The sequence below is a fragment of the Centruroides sculpturatus genome, unplaced genomic scaffold (assembly GCF_000671375.1).
Source record: "Centruroides sculpturatus isolate CEXI.00-Female unplaced genomic scaffold, Cexi_2.0 scaffold448, whole genome shotgun sequence".
NCBI lineage: Eukaryota > Metazoa > Arthropoda > Arachnida > Scorpiones > Buthidae > Centruroides > Centruroides sculpturatus.
In genome coordinates this window covers 219,014-235,626 of record NW_019384639.1, presented here as the reverse complement: position 1 = coordinate 235,626, position 16,613 = coordinate 219,014, and the positions used below count along the sequence as shown (strand labels likewise).

The 16,613-nt window shown below is 30.6% G+C and overlaps 2 protein-coding genes across 2 annotated transcripts; one reads left to right on the top strand and one right to left on the bottom strand.

Moving 5' to 3' along the window:
• LOC111625950 lies at positions 1-1,481 on the top strand. The gene is made up of 2 exons (XM_023369212.1): positions 1-226; positions 313-1,481. The coding sequence occupies exons 1-2, from the start codon at positions 54-56 to the stop codon at positions 1,412-1,414; spliced, it is 1,275 nt and encodes a 424-aa protein (XP_023224980.1). The 5' UTR covers positions 1-53; the 3' UTR covers positions 1,415-1,481.
• A 9,702-nt stretch (positions 1,482-11,183) lies between these two features.
• Positions 11,184-12,383, bottom strand: LOC111625925. Its single transcript, XM_023369182.1, has 4 exons — positions 12,225-12,383; positions 11,954-12,114; positions 11,806-11,871; positions 11,184-11,641 (listed from the first exon to the last, which is right to left on the bottom strand). Exons 1-4 carry the CDS (start codon positions 12,306-12,308, stop codon positions 11,560-11,562), a joined length of 393 nt encoding a protein of 130 aa, XP_023224950.1. The 5' UTR covers positions 12,309-12,383; the 3' UTR covers positions 11,184-11,559.
• Between the last annotated feature and the right edge of the window lie 4,230 nt (positions 12,384-16,613).

Sequence of the window (16,613 nt, the reverse complement as noted above, 5' to 3'; positions counted from 1 at the left end):
CTATTAATACCCATTGTTATTTGAGTTGTATTTGGTTCCAGCTGATTACATTTATGAATTCAAAGACAATCGCACTTCTACCATCAGATGGAGGTAAAATGTTCATCTCCGAATCCACTTTTGATAAAATTCGCAATGAGCAGCTGGAATCTGTGATCGAAAGTCGAGAAGATTCGCGAATACTGAAATTTCCATACCCAACTGAAGTTGTCGCTCGGGTCGTTAAGTGAGATAACCATAATATACTATATTTTAGTAAATCAAAATGAAAATATTTGCATTCTTTAAATATATTTTATATTTATTTTGTAGCTATTTGGGTACAGATGACCCTCAGATAAAATCTTTGAAAAATGGTTTCCATTTGTACCATCTAAGCAAAGAATACGGAATTAAAATATTAAGCATCAAGTGCCAAGAGTATATTGTTGAGCAATTAAGCGAGAAAAACGTCTGCTTAATTCACGATTTCGCCTGCAAAATGAATCTCATTCAGATACAATATCATTGCTGGAATGTTTTCGATTCGTATTGGCGAGAGATATTCGAGGGAGAAGATTTCAAATCCTGCGGGACTACCACAATAGACAGACTGGTGTCTCGTCCATTATACACAAGTATGAGTGAAGTGGATATATTTTTGGCCGTCTACAAGTGGATCGAAGAGAAGACTAAAAGAGAAATGGGAACATCATTTGCTGAAATGGACGAAAACGCAAAGAAACAAAAATATCGAGAAGAAATGCAACCTTTTCTTAAAAAAATTAGATTCTTAGCAATGGACAAAGTAGAATTAATAAATGATATATTCCAACTCCATTTGTTAACAAAAGAAGAAGAAGAATCCATTCTCATCTGTATGGAAACTCAAAATTTCTCTAATTATCCGAGGTATTTCAGCAAAGATTCAAACAAGAGATACAGAAATGAATATTCAAATTACGCATCTCTGTTCGACTTTAAACATATAAAAGAATCTCCTCGAGTAACCGAAAAAAGTAAAAAACCATTTACATTTTTCAGCAGCGAGATATTAGTAAAGGAAGATTGCTTCGTCAATACCCTTAACCTTCCCATAACTGTTAATTGTGAACGCATACCAATAAAAATTTATGGCTACATAAATTCGGTACAAAATGGTGTTTTACATTTTAATTCTCTCTGCAACTCCAAAGGAAATGTAAAATTGGAAAATCCCATATACGTTGGAAAAAATTCGTCTTGTCGCCTGTCCGTAGTTTTTGAACAAGAAGATTGGATCGATAACAATATAAAATTACAATTACCAACAACAGATATTTTCTCTACACCCGAAGGATCCGAGGGGGTGTTATTCGAACAGAAGTTAATTAAAAATGGGATCATTGAAAAAGAAAGCGATAATTTTGCCTTCCTCGTTTACTTATATTTTTGAAAACCATCGATATATTTTCTCACTTTTATAAATTAGAAATAAGTAATCTGAAAATTAATTTGCAAACTCCATATTACTTTATAATATTAAATTCAATCTGATTAATTGTTTAAAATTTGTTTCCTTGAATAAAATATTAATTAACAATTTATAAAGAATACTTTTAAGATGATTTTTCATTTTTAACCAGCCTGAAAATGATCATTCAGAGGGTTTTTTTCAGGTCCATTGTGGGTTCGGGTCAGACAATACCGAAACAGACCATCCCCGAACAGACCTACTTCTCTAATGATATGTAAATCGATTTCTGTCTAGGTTAATAAACACAATTACATTTTTATTCTATAGAAATTATATCAATCGGATTGGCTTGATGGAATAAGGCAACGGAACCCGTGGGCAATCTGCAATGAGGGCCTTCAGGGAGTACTTACTACGGGAAACTGGACTTTACATAGGTATTAGAATGTGAAGAAATTTGTGAACGATGACTACATTACTCGTAATGGGTTCGATCAGTAAGAGTAACTGGGTACGGTGCTCCGATTCCTACGTACATTGCAAATTATATAAGTTAGAAACGGAAATCGAAACCGGGTCCACGGCGGTAGATTAACAGTTTAATATCGTATCAAGCGTATATATGAGAGAAAAATTTATTTCTTCTTCTAACACAATAAGATGCTATAAATTAAGACACTTGGCGGTTTTTCTCATCTTTATTTAGTTGATACGTGTGAAAAAATTACACGTTGAATTGATTTTAATTTAAAAAATCTGACTCTTATTGCATTTCATTTGTTTTATTGGTATTATTCCTTCATTTAAATCACTATCCATCCACGTTTCCTACTTAATAAAATTATAATTCGTGTTTTAAGATAATAAAATATAGAAAAAAAAAGATGATAAAATATTTATTTCGTTGCATTTTTGCAAGTTTTGTTAGACTTTACATAGTCTGCGGTGTTAGTGTTCTCCTTGAACCGCTAGATGTCACTAATTCGCGCTGTCGCCACTCAGTACATGCTAATTCATGAGAATTTCCACTATTGTCCTTCCTGTTATTTAAATTAACAACATAAATTATTATATATATATTTTATATTGTTACAGTATAATTTTGTATATTATTATTTTTATTTGTNTTTAGATTGCCTCCAGTATACTTTTATTTACATCAAAATTTAAATATATAACACGGGACGACGCCTATTCGCCGATTAATTCGACAAAGACCGTCGAAAACCAGTTTGTCTTTGTTAACCGCGTGGTCGAAGCATGTGCTGTACAAAGTACGCGAGAAGAATAAAAGTTTAATTTTTGTTACGATCTCGTCTCGTTCGTTTTTTCCACTCACAGCTACGAATGATAAAAGCAACAACAACGCAAAACCCACAGTGTAAATAAATCTAATAAATATAAAATTTTTTTACACAATAACCTTTCTTATAAAAAATTTTATAAAACAGAAATACTTGAAGTAACAGAGAGTTTGACACATTAGATTTGTGCAATGAAAAACAGCTGTGTTTTTATCAGANAATAAAAGTAATAAATATAAAATTTTTTTACAGAATAACCTTTCTTATAAAAAATTTTATAAAACAGAAATACTTGAAGTAACAGAGAGTTTGACACATTAGATTTGTGCAATGAAAAACAGCTGTGTTTTTATCAGGCTACATTAAAGCTTATTAATCAATAATCTTAAAACAATTTGGCTAGAGGTAGGCAATCAAGCTACCTACCATTCTGAGCTAATCTTTTCTTCCTGATTATTCTAAATTTAAGTTAAAATTTAAATTTATTTCCAATTATTAAATTTATCAGTAGACAGTAACAAATAGCCTACCCAGACCAAATTATTTTATTTCAAATTGCTAAATTACCCTAGTTACAGCCTAAGAAGTAATTTGGAAATATGTTTGGCATATCTACATATATTAAAAAGTTTATTATTTTTAAAATTTAGAGTTAATGAAGTTAATTATTTAGATGATGACAATGATGATATATAAATTACACCTTAGATTGATATTATTAATCCTTCCCTGCACTGTTACAGTTGTACAACATTAAAGTTTGCTTCATTTTATCTATAAATAATAATAGCATGTGTTATGAATTCGGTAACACGAAAATACCAAAGCTTTTTACCATTAAAGGGTGCTATTTTCTTACATTTTCCAATTTATTTGAAACTTTTTAAATAACAATTCCTTTCACTATTGCTTTAAAGTGTATATAATATGATAATAATTCTTTCAAACTGTTTATAATGAAATAAACTTTGTTATAATTAGTAATGAAATATATCTGTAATGCACTACCAAGTATGCATTTGAAAACCAAAATATTGTTTTTATTAAAAATGACATTGACACCGATACCAAAACTGTATATAATGAAAATTCTTGACACCACTATTGCTGCTTTTGCTGTCAGAATGATTACTTGATGTCTCTATATCATGACTTTCCATAGTGAAATAATTATGACTGTAAAACGTAGTCACTGAATGAAGGTTTTACTGTATTGTGTTTCGTGTACATATAAGTTAAAACTGTAATAATTTAAAAATGATTGATATACGCATGCTTGACTGCAGTTTCTGTACATGTAAGGTTTACAGGTATGTTTTTGGAGATATCACTGGTTTTTTTCATTTCATGCTTTATAAATGGTTACATTAGTTCCCTCGTCTACAAAGTATTTATCTGTGGAAGGCCATAAGATGAAAATGTTGCATGCAGCTTCTCCACAGCGGAGAAATAAATGGAAAGATGAATTTGAAAATAATTTTTTAAATATATTTCAAATTATTATTCAGAGAAAGTGGCAAGGATTTAATTTTTCCAACAACACCTTTAAATGGTATCTGTGAGAAATGCTCTGATTTAGACAAATTAAATATTTTTAAGAAATGTAAATGTATTTATGTATGATCTTATCGAATTACATTGGGTTTGACACCAAATACTAAAGAGACAGCAAAAACAATTACATATACGCTGCACTCGACTCTATTTGATTGCTGCCGTTCCCTTGGAAAGTTCAGAGATGTCAGTATTAATATGAGAATACAATCTCAGTAGGAATACTTTGAGTTCCATAGATATTTTATGTAATTTACAGAATCGTATGTACCAATAAGTTTTGTGTAAGTTAATAAGAAAACAGATAATAAGAGAGCACTATTAAAATAATAATGGTAATATTGAAATAATAAATTGTAATATTAGCAAATCCAATGATCATTGCTATGTAGAATTTGTATATAATCAGACAAAAAAGTAATTGCAGGATTTTTTGGTATAACTTGATGCTAACATCGAATAATAAGTACAGTTTTTGTAGTATATGAGCAAAACAAGCCATATGCAAATTCTGTAGTTTTCCATTACATATAATAGTCATTTTATCACTAACAAATAGCTCTGTAATAAATGAAGCTATAATTTGATAAATCTAGAACAATGAAATCATATCTCATCAAGTTTTCTCAAAATTCGAATATGTATCCAATAAAGGACAAATATGCAGCAGTACATTCTACTTCCAATGATTCTAATTTTGTATGTTTCAGAGTAAGAGGTAAATAGTTCTGGTTGGAATCAATTTAGACTCAAAATTACTAAAAAGGAAGAAACAGTTCCACATGAACTGTTTCAGTTCTAGAACTAACAACATATTCTTCATTTTATGTTTTTATGAATACAACTTTTAATGGAACAGTGAATTCATTATCTGGATTTGACAATAAAACTTTCCACAGTTTTTACGAAATAATGAAATTAGTTTCAAATATTTTAAATTTATAAAGATATTTTAAAAGTTTATACTCTTATTAAAGTTCTTAATTATTTGCTTTTATTAGTAAACTAGCAGATATGTACGACATTGCCTGGCCAAAATATAAAAAGCATAAAAGTTAAAATGGAAACTATATTACAAGTTCGGTTATTTTAGCCTACCATTGTTATGGCTATCACAAAATGTCGAAAAGATCAAATTGAGAAAACAGCGAGACATTCAGATTTAATGGAAGTCTATATTTATCTCACAGAATAAGCAAGAAAAATTTGGTGAAGATAAACCGAAAAGCTAAGAACACACAGAGAGAGAAATATTCTATTATCTATATATGTATAGATATATATAACCGTTGAGAAACCATCGAGTCAAACAGCAATTTTGACAGAACATAATGATACCGCAGAACCATCTAATCCAACAGACTAAGCAGTTCCGAGAAACCACTCTGTCAGAATAGTTTTGTAGTTGGATCAGTTCCAATAGTTTCAGTTCCAGAGGCAGAACTGAATTTTACAATACAGAACTGAATGTGAATTGCAATAGACAGAAAGTGTTGTAATTTCAGTATGGTAAGGTTTGCTTTGTTAAGTCCTTCATTAATTCGCTCACTCACTTGGTGGCTTGCCTTTACCGAGCCTTATGATAATGTCTTAAAAGAACTTTTTGTGAATTTAAATGTATGAAATCATTGCAGCAATAAAGCAAAAAATATGATCAGAATAATAAACAACATATAATACGAAAAAAAATTTATTGCTAAATGTAGAGCAATTAAAGTTTAATGGAAACTTTTCCCCGCCCAAAGAAAATTAAAAAATTAATTACTGCATATCAATATTTTGATTCTCGGCAATTAAAAATTACTGTCATGAAATTATGGAAATTACAATTAACATGTTTCTAGTGAATATGCCAAACTGTTGTTCATATTTAATATTTAAGTTAAAACAAAAATGTAATGAGTTAATTTTCTACACTAAAAATGATGTTGAAAGATCATTGTTTTGAATCGGTTGAAGATATAAAGAAAAATTGCACTGCTTCCAGCATTTCTTTCATCCCTAGAAAGACATTGCTGGAAGCAGTGCACATGCAACAAAGCGAAGTACTTTAAATGTGATAAGGCCAAACAACTTCTAACAAGTAAGTTAAACAAGAANTTAACTCTTCACATCCAGATGTCAGTGATTTGTTTTTAGAGTGAGCTTTTGCAATTCGGGGATTCCCCTTGTACATGATACTTACCATCGACAAGTCGCTATTACATCATTCTGAGTTTCGCATTGAAAGGTATAAACTGTAATTGTTTTGAAATTAAATTTTATATGAATTTCTTTCAGACATTCGAAGTAATTTATTAAGCAGCCTATTTCTTTTAATTTCTACAAACTTTTTTTATGCGGTTTTAAGTTAATTTTAACTCATTGTTTTAGTTTTATGCGATTTTAGAAAATTCCGGAACGTATCCCTACTTTTTCAAGGCAAGTAATGTCTTTTTTTATGCGAATTTTTTATATGCGCTTTTCTGTAGAACGTATTTACCGCATAAAACGAGACCTTACAGTATAAAAAATGGGAGCACCAGATGACAGGTACAATATTGTTTCATAAAGTAACTTTCTTAAGGGAGTAATATTTCCTTTCATTTGTGTTCTCCATAAACAAGTGGATTGCAAATGAATTTAGTGCGTAATCCCGTTGCACATTTTCTCTCGTATAAATCAGAATAAACATATGCGAGCGTTACTTGTAAGCAACAATATATACGAGGAACTAAAAAGCTTTTTCTACCCGTTGCAACGCTCAGGCTTTAGGGGTGTAGCAGTGCCCCTGCTGGCCACCGCGAGAACCCGTTTTGTCCCCTGCGCATTCTTGAAATGCGATAGCCTTTCTTATCTCATAAGCAACGCTACTAGAGAGGTGTCTTAAGAGAGCAAAATTAGAAAAAAACGCTTCATATAGTAAGGATGGACTTTTACTGCAGATAAAAATAAGAACACCAAATTGGATAATTAAATTATGTTTAATGATAATCAAAAACAACTATTTTCAGTTTGATAAGAAATTCTACACCCAAACAGAAAGGTACACCTATGGGTATATGTATAAGTAAAAAATTAGCTGAAATATCAATGATACAAATAGATGAAAAGATTAAAAATATAGAAGGTATTGAATTTTATAGCAGGTTGATTGCATAATAATTTTTGATAAAAGGAAAACAAATGAAAATATAATCATAAATATGGCTAATAAGATCAATTAAAGAAAATAATAAATTTGAATTAGAAAAACAGAATAGCATAAATTATTTAGTTATAACAATCGAAAGAAAAAATGATAGATTAACTTATAAGAAATATGTTAAACCTATACAAATTCCAAAAATAATTACAGGTAACCCCCGTATAACACGGCACTTCTATAGCACGGATTCACTCTGACACGGTTCGAGAATTGGGTAAAACCCTCGTACAACATAAAATGTAATAAACTTTTTACATACTTAAGTAATAATAGTTCACGAAAATTATTATTTTCGTGACTATTAGTACTTAAGTATATAAATTTTCTTTTCTCGCCTTCTGTCAATACACATGGTCCTTCTCGAAACTTGTTTCAATGTTGCCACATCTCGACGCTTCTGCTTCTGATGTTGTCAGATGTTTTTCCCTTATTTCATACTTGCTTTATTCTTCATAAGTGCTTATCACCATATGAGGAAGTTTATAAAAATCTTTTAACTAGAAGCAAGCAATCTAAAATTACATACATTTTGCAAAAGGTAAAGCATCGATCTGAAGATAATGCAGAAAAATGCTCAGAGGATAAGGTTAACTTGCCATTTACTTTTTGGCAAGTTATCCTCGGTTAATAGAGCTTTTAGTGATAACGAAGAAAATATTATTTAATTTATATTAATATGTATCACTTAAATAGCTTTATTAAAATTTTCTTATCTTAATTATGAAAATATAATAGCATGTTTTTTTAATTTTTGGAACCTAACCCTCCTTTTCGTACTAGTTCTTTATTTCGCATAACACGGCAATTTTTTGGAACGTAACTACCGTGTTATACGGGGGTTACTGTAATTATAAATCTGTTATTCCTGTTAGTATGAAATATAACATATTTAAAATATATATGAATAAAATAAGACAAAGAACAAGTGATATAGAAACACAAGAAGAAGAAGAAATAATGAAAATGTTTATTTTAAATGATTATCCAAAACAGTCATTAAATAAATGTATTGAAAAATTAGAAAATGACAAACAATGAAAATCAGTAGATAAAAAGAAAAAATTTAAATTAAACTAAGGTATGTACCAAAGTTATTTGAAAGAATTAAAAAAGTAGTAAGAAGTAGAATTAATTTAATACCCGAAAAAATAATTTGATGTGGTAAAATACATGAATGGAAAGAACTTTTTTCTAATTAATTTTTTAATTTTTCATTTTTTAACAGAAACTACCAATTTCAATACTGGACACCTTAGAAGACAATTCTGAAATACTACGTTCTTTCGTAGGATATAGTGATAACTTTCAGTGCTTATGGTTCTGTTTTCTACCATGTACCGTTTGCCGTAGGGTGGGTCCACATTGTCCGAAACATTTAACTACACCGACAGAAAATGAATTATTCGATGTACTTGAGTTCTTCCATAAAAACAAGAACAGTAAGTATTTGCATTTTTCACAACTATAGCTTTTATGATGAACATTATTCATGTTTAACCATTTACTCAATTATAGAAAAAAAATGTTCAACTACCATTTAATGTTCACTCATCAACAGAAGATGAAATCGAAATAAATATTGCAATGTTTCTATCAGTTCCGGGCTTCGATACTCGTCATTTTTCATTTACAGTCGAAGAGTGATTTAAAATTAATAGAGGAAAAATGCCGTACTTATCACAGCTAATCAACATACCAGAAGAGAAACTGAAGTGCATCATTGGAATTAGAGATTTTGGGATCAATTGTTTTTGACTATGGAACTGGTGTATACACACTTGTAAAGAAGATAGAAATGGGCATTGCTTTCTATGGCAAGAGAGTTCAGCAGTTTCTCTATGTATCAAGAAAATCGAATGCGAAGATTATGATGGTGTCAAAGAAAAGTTAGAGAGACTAAAACGTTTGAAACTGAAAATGGTGCAAGAGAGATGTTTCGCATTCATTTGTAGCATATGCATAAACAGTTTAAGTCCAACACTGACAGTATTCAAAGCAGCATTTCCTTTCGTTACCTTTGCAGCTTTTATCTGTTTTCCTGAATTTGAAGTGTTGAATCCACTCGAAAACTACAATTTCGACTGTGTGGATTTTTCAGATGCTTTATTTCCACTATTTGCAAGAATAGTTTTTATATGGTACGAATGAGAACGTAGTAATAATAAAATGCAATATTTTTTGTATCAAAGCAAATTAAATCATGTTCAACATTGTAGATTCTTTTGTACAGGACTAAATTATGTTTTAACATTAGTTCAATGTTGTAGTGAAGAGTTTGTGATGGGGTGAATACTTTTAAGACGATTACAGCAGTTATGTCGATGTTGTTCTAAAGAGCAACTTTAGTGCCTACTTAGTTTGAAAATAACAATCTACGCGTACAAATTTATTAAGTTAAATAATATAAATTTAAGAATTATAACTGTAATTATTTCAGTAATCGTATGTTCTGAAGTTGTAATTTTAGTATTGACTTCTATTCTTATTTTTGTTCTTGGTATGAATACCATTTTAAAAAATTAAAGCGAAATTAATGTTAAATATATTTTTGTTAATTACGAAATCTATATATGTATAAGCCATTGTTGTGACATGTCTGTAACAGTATCCGTTGCCTAAAATGCCAACTAGGGGTGCCCTAGCGATGATTTTAAATTAACAATAAATTATTTTTATTTGTAATAAGAATTTATTATTTATACCACAGAGACATTAAGTGGATCAAACTTGCCTCATGGGAATTTGTAAAAAACGCCCACTAGGTGATGTCCTGGGCTACTAGTTATACTGATAAATCAAAAGGTAAATGAATAGTGTCATTTACAATTTTAGATTCTTTTATTTAACGATTGAAATACTGTAGAAAAATAGGAAAAAAATAAATTTGATTTCTTCTGTGATATAAAGAATCTCATTCTTAATATTTTATAAATCTCTGAAAGAACACATTTAAATATCATAATATTGTGTCTAATGATTGTGTTTTCGAAATTTTTTAATTCTCGAAAATCGGTAATGTTTGAATCAGTGAAAAATTTTTTTGGCAACAGTCGAAAATTGTTTTTGTAAATGTCCTCCCATTATTTTCATTTTATTTAATTAGTACTAATATCATTCAATTTCTTTTAATTATTATTTATGTACTAGCAGGTAAGCCCAGCGTTGCTCTGGCAAAAAATAACAACAGCAAAGATTAAAGCCGGATGCACACATGCGGCGCAGCGAGGAAAAGAGGCAGAATGACGTCACTTTTTCTCGCCGCAGAAGTCTATTTTGTGCCACTTTTCTCGTGCCGCAAAAGTAGGCTGAATTCTATCTTTTGCTGCAACAGCCGCCAAGACGCGTTTCTATCAGCCAATGACAGTTCGTCTGAAGTTCGTCATTAGTTAGATGAAAGACGGGACCAGATATGGAAGCCGTAGGGACAAGAGGCCCCTATTAACTATATAAGAACTTTCGATGCAAACCGAAGTCACGTTATTTAAATTCAAAACTTCCCCTGAAAGCAGTTAATAGTCTTATCTATTGTTAAAAGAAAAGTATGATGTAGAAGAGCAAGACACTACTAATTTGAGGTGGAGAGCATATATTTTAAATTAAATAAATTAAAAATATGATTAAAAATTGCAGCCAGACATTGTGACAATAAATAATTGCTCGTTTGAGAAATTATAATTTGACTTTCAGAAAAAATTCTTATAAATCTTTATTCAAGCCATGATTAAAAATTATTACATATCGGTATTAATATCCCAGTTTTTAAAAAAGAAAGGATAAAAACGATTTTATCCGTTTAATGACTCGTTTTTTTTTCGCAAAGTTATGAAAAAGTACAAGTTTACTTAATGATTCCACATTTAGCCTATTTGCTATTCGTACAAATAAAGTGAATCTAGAAGCTACTTTAGCATCTTTACAGGTAAAAAAGATCTTTATAAATTTGTAAGATTGGAAAGCTTAAAAATCCATTAAAACATGCATTAATTTAAATCCTAATACTATTAAAATTACTCAAATCGTTAGGTTGTTGACATTCTTTGGAACATTTTTCTTTGGAAGTAGTACTATTTACATTCAATTTATGCTTTTGGAAGTGTTAAATCTTCAATAATATTCGATGACCAGTATAAAACGAATGCGAAGACGTTAACTTGTATAAAANATACAAGAAAATTAATAGCAGATTTCGCAAACATAAAGGCATTGTTTGCGAAATCTGCTTAAACGAAATTGAACTTTTCTTGCAAAGTTCAATTTCGGTACATAAGTATTTATATGGGTTTACGCTTAAGTAAACAAAAATAACTTAGTAATAATAAATAAAAAGCAGCATGAGGTGGACGGAATTACAGCAACCGAAATTCCTTTTGTCTAGCAGAAAGTATCGATTTCTACAATTAAAAAGTCCAAAAATTAATTATTATAATACCCAAAAATAACCGCTAAAAATCAAAATATAGAGTTGATTCTTACTCCACAAATAGAATTAATTCCATGATCCATAACAAAGAATTACTTAATGAGATCTCCAGAAATAACTTCAGAGGAGCTAACTCACCATACGTTGACGAAATGTAGTCGAATAGTAAAAATATGATTATGTTTAGTATAGAAAACAGCACAGTAGATACAACCTAAAAAATGCATCACTTAAAATGTAGTTCAACATTAAAAAAGTAATTTAAAATGATTATCATTATATAAAAAGCGACATTGAAAACACTTCAAATGCATTCATACTTACTGTAAGGAATGGGGAGCATGCATTTATCACTAACACGGCCATTACAATTGCAAATAAAATAGAAGGTTCTAAATATGGATTCATCTTCAGAGAATCGACTTAAATTCAATATTCAAGATTAAAATTCGTACAATCGAAGGAGTGGGCAATGCTCTTTACTCTTTTATTGCAACGAGTTGCATGATTATTCAAAGCAAAAATTGATGTAAAGGAAGATAAAATTCAATGATAATAATATTTTAGCAATTACTAAAAAAATAAATAAGAATTTTTTTCGTTCGTGACAAAAGTTATTTTTGTTTCTTTTATAAAAATGGATAAATATGTAAAATTGATTCATTACTGCAGCTAAAGACATTTTTAATTTTCGAATTGAAAATTATTTATACGGAAAAGCACTCATAATTTCTGATATTTTATAAATAAATTTATAAAATTATTTAATTAATTTAATTTCCTAGAATGATTCTAAATGTCAAGCAAACATTCTGATGGAGCATATAACAATGTTACTTGTTTTCCTGCCATAATATTGAGAATGATAAAGTATGGTGCCCTCGCATAAATTTTTGCTACTCAAGAACTTTGAAATAACACGGAATATTTTAATATTGAAAGGTGATGGAATTGAGAGTATTTGAGAGACAGAAAATCAAATAATTTTATTGAAATTGGGTTTGTATTATAAAAATTCGAGAAGGAGGGTTCTCAGATCTTCGATAAAGCGACAGTTTTCGTTTGAACTGACATCGAGACACTTTTAATAAACAACAAAATTGAATCCTTTAGGCAGGCTTTATGTCTCTATTCTCTCAGTAATCCGTTACCCATTTGTATAAGAAATGGCTGGATTAGCGAGAATTTACTATACTGTATTACGCTCACGTTTTCTTCAAACAAATTCTGCTTCGCGGAATACTAGCATGTTGTATGTGGTATTATCATCAGAATATTCCTCACCATCAGCTGCCGGATTTACGAACTTTTGCTGTGTTTTTGTTAAGTATAAATGTTTTGTATAAAATTTTAAGAACCACTACTAACTAAAGTCTGTATTTTTCAAGTGTTCATCAGTGGCCAAGCGGTCTTCGTACCTGAACACTAGCAGTTCGGTCGTGGATTCGCCCCTCGCTCGGACGGGCTGGCCACTTGGAGTCCACGTCTGTAACGACTAGATACGGGTCAGTTTCCCTTAAAAAGACCTCCCGGAAGGCATCCCCTAGGCAGATCGCCTAAGTGTTGCGTTGCCATAACTAAACAAACAAACAAACTGTAATTTTCAGATAACGAATGCCTTTTATTTTCTTTCATCTGATTTGACATCATTTTTAGCGGCTCAGACACAATCTTTCTGTAAAAGCAAACTCATTTAGGAAACCATGCATTGAATGCATTATATTGATATATTTTCTACACTGTATCAATCTATCAAGACAATTATAACGCTTTATTTACATAGGAAAAGGTTAGGTAATTGTGGACGACGTCATTTCTCCACGTTCCCTTCCTTACGATTCTATTCGATTACACTCATGGAATAGCCTTCTCTGTGGTAAGTGTTCGTGCGATTCGAGATTAGACGAAGTGCTTGATTTTCAAGGGGAGAAACCTTAAAACATTTCATGTAGTTTGATGTGGATTGTGTTCATTCGACAAATCGATAAAATTTCTTAGGTTTATGTAACATCGTATTGTGTATTTTGTTCGAAAAGTATGTATAATGTAAATCAGTGTTTTTCAACCTTCTTGAATAAGTGACACCTTTACAAGTTAAAAAATTCTGGCGACTCCCCGGGGCCATATTTAAACTATATCAGTGATTTTAAAAACTACGTATTTAATTTTCTTTCTTTAAATATCGATCAAAAAACCAACTGTACTGTAAAATAAACAGGCACAGCCTTCTCACTGAAATTCTAGTGTTTTTATTTGTAGTGTAGGACCTACAAACACTTGTCTTTTTCTTTCACCCGCGATTCCCGTGTAAGGCTTTGCGACTCCCCTAGGGGTCGCGACCCACAGTTTGAAAAACACTGATGTAGATAACTCAACAAACTTTAATTTGCAATAAAATTTGATGTTATAATTATGTAATTTCATTGCTTTTTTCCTAATCTTCCGTAGGTATTCGAAATTACCTCATCTTCCTCCAAGTATCGCTGAAAAGTCTCAGATTGGCTAATCAAAATTGAATTGAAAAGATATAATCATTATTATAAATTTGTTGGTAATAATATCTGAATACCTCTGATTATATAAGTAAATATATTAAAGTTTTATAGATTATAAAACATCGCACGACAAAGTCGCGCGATATCGCTTTGTCACGAGTGCTCATGATACAACCTTATATCTTCAAAACAAAGTCATGGACCCCCATTTTTCATTGCATTCATGGATTCCGCATTGCAATGAATGGAAAATGACAAAGTTTAATCAAAATCTATCCAAATGGATTTTGAGAACGAACACAATACTGTATAAAGTTTGCAAACATTCTGCTTCAAAACGTTTACATTTAAAGTCGATTCGAATTTACAAGTATTGGAATTTGTTCTGTAAAATATCACTGTGTATTTAAATTTGCTATGTTGACACATTTAAAAAATATTTTTGCTAATACTCTTAGTCGTAGGTTTGCTGTACAGGTTTGACATGAACTCTCAATCTCCCTGAAGAGCACTATATAACACTGAAGGGCGCTGAAGAGGGGTTAAGAGTTCGCGTTAACTCGAAATGCATATATAGAAGGAAGAATTGAATAAATTATAGTTTGAACGTTCGGATATTTTACTTGCTGAATGAAATACTACACTGTACTGTTCCTATAAATATAGGATTATTTAGTTCAAATACTTAATACTAAAATAGCCATACCTTTATAATTCTTGTCAACACGAACATTTTTAGTGTAATATATCTCACACAATCCAACTTTATCTTTGTATTTCGTTGTAAGATTTTCAAAAATTTACGATATTAACCATATTATCATAATCTACATTAGAATAAATTTATTCCAATATTGACATGCCCGCCTTAAGTGGGCGAGCAAGGCATGCACCACACGCGAACGGCAAATCAAGCGATCGGTCACGCAATATTCAAAGTCATTGTCATAATACTCACCCTACTTATAGCATAAGAAATGTCTTCTCATGGAGAATATATTCTTATTTACAATATCTTTTTACTAATGACTTAATTTCAGCATTTCCGAACACAGCAATAGCACTAAGAATATTACTTACATTGCCGGTTTCAGTTGCATTTGGTGAAAGGTCCTTTTCAAAGTTAAAAATTATAAAAAAAAAAAACTATTTAAGATCAACAATGCACCAGCAAAGAGTAATTTAGCTATAGTTTCAATTGAACACGAAATCTTAGCCAGCTTGGATACAAGAAAATTAATAGCAGATTTCGCAAACATAAAGGCATTGTTTGCGAAATCTGCTTAAACGAAATTGAACTTTTCTTGCAAAGTTCAATTTCGGTACATAAGTATTTATATGGGTTTACGCTTAAGTAAACAAAAATAACTTAGTAATAATAAATAGTTTTTCTTTGTAAAGTATTTCTTTTTTCTCACACTCTTATGAGACAACACTAAAGAGCCTTTCTGGCAAGCTCGGCGTAGGTAGTCGTAGTTAAACAGGGGGCGACATAATCGATATTGCACACGGGCGTTCAAACAGCTAGCGGCGCCCCTTAATATTAATATCAATACTCGTAGGGCATTTGCTGTTAAATTTTCAAGACTATATACTGTACACGTTTTAAACAATACTGTTGTCTAGTTTTCGATGCTGTGATTAAATAAAGGTTTGTGACAAAAGCGTTAAAACTTTACTTAAATTAAAAAGAAGCTAAATAAAGTAGTTTTCAGCTTTCAAACGAATGTTCATCGTGTATGTAAACGAATTCATATTTAATGAGTTTAATTTGTTATATACCAAAATCTACATCGCTCATCTAATATACTGTATACAATTAATTTATTCCGAAAATTTCATGAATTTTGGTTTGTAATTCTTTAGTTATTTCGTCACGTAGCCGTGGGATTTTCGAAATTAATACGTCTTCGCTTAATGCTCAGAGTTATTAAACGAAAATTATCTGCATTATTCACTATTATTGTAATGATATACTGTTACGAGGTATTCTTATTTTGCATCAGTTTGCATTCAGGCTATGTACTACTTACTAAGGAAATAATTATTATTCTGTCTTTAAATTTTACTAAAGATCGTAAATTCGGCCTTTCAATTTAAAAAATGTCATCAGTTTAGATACAACTGCTAATTGAGCCGTGTAATTTCGAAGTAAAGAAAGTATGTCTGTCGATAAAACACTTTAAATTATTTTCAGTCAATCTCGTGCCAGAAATTC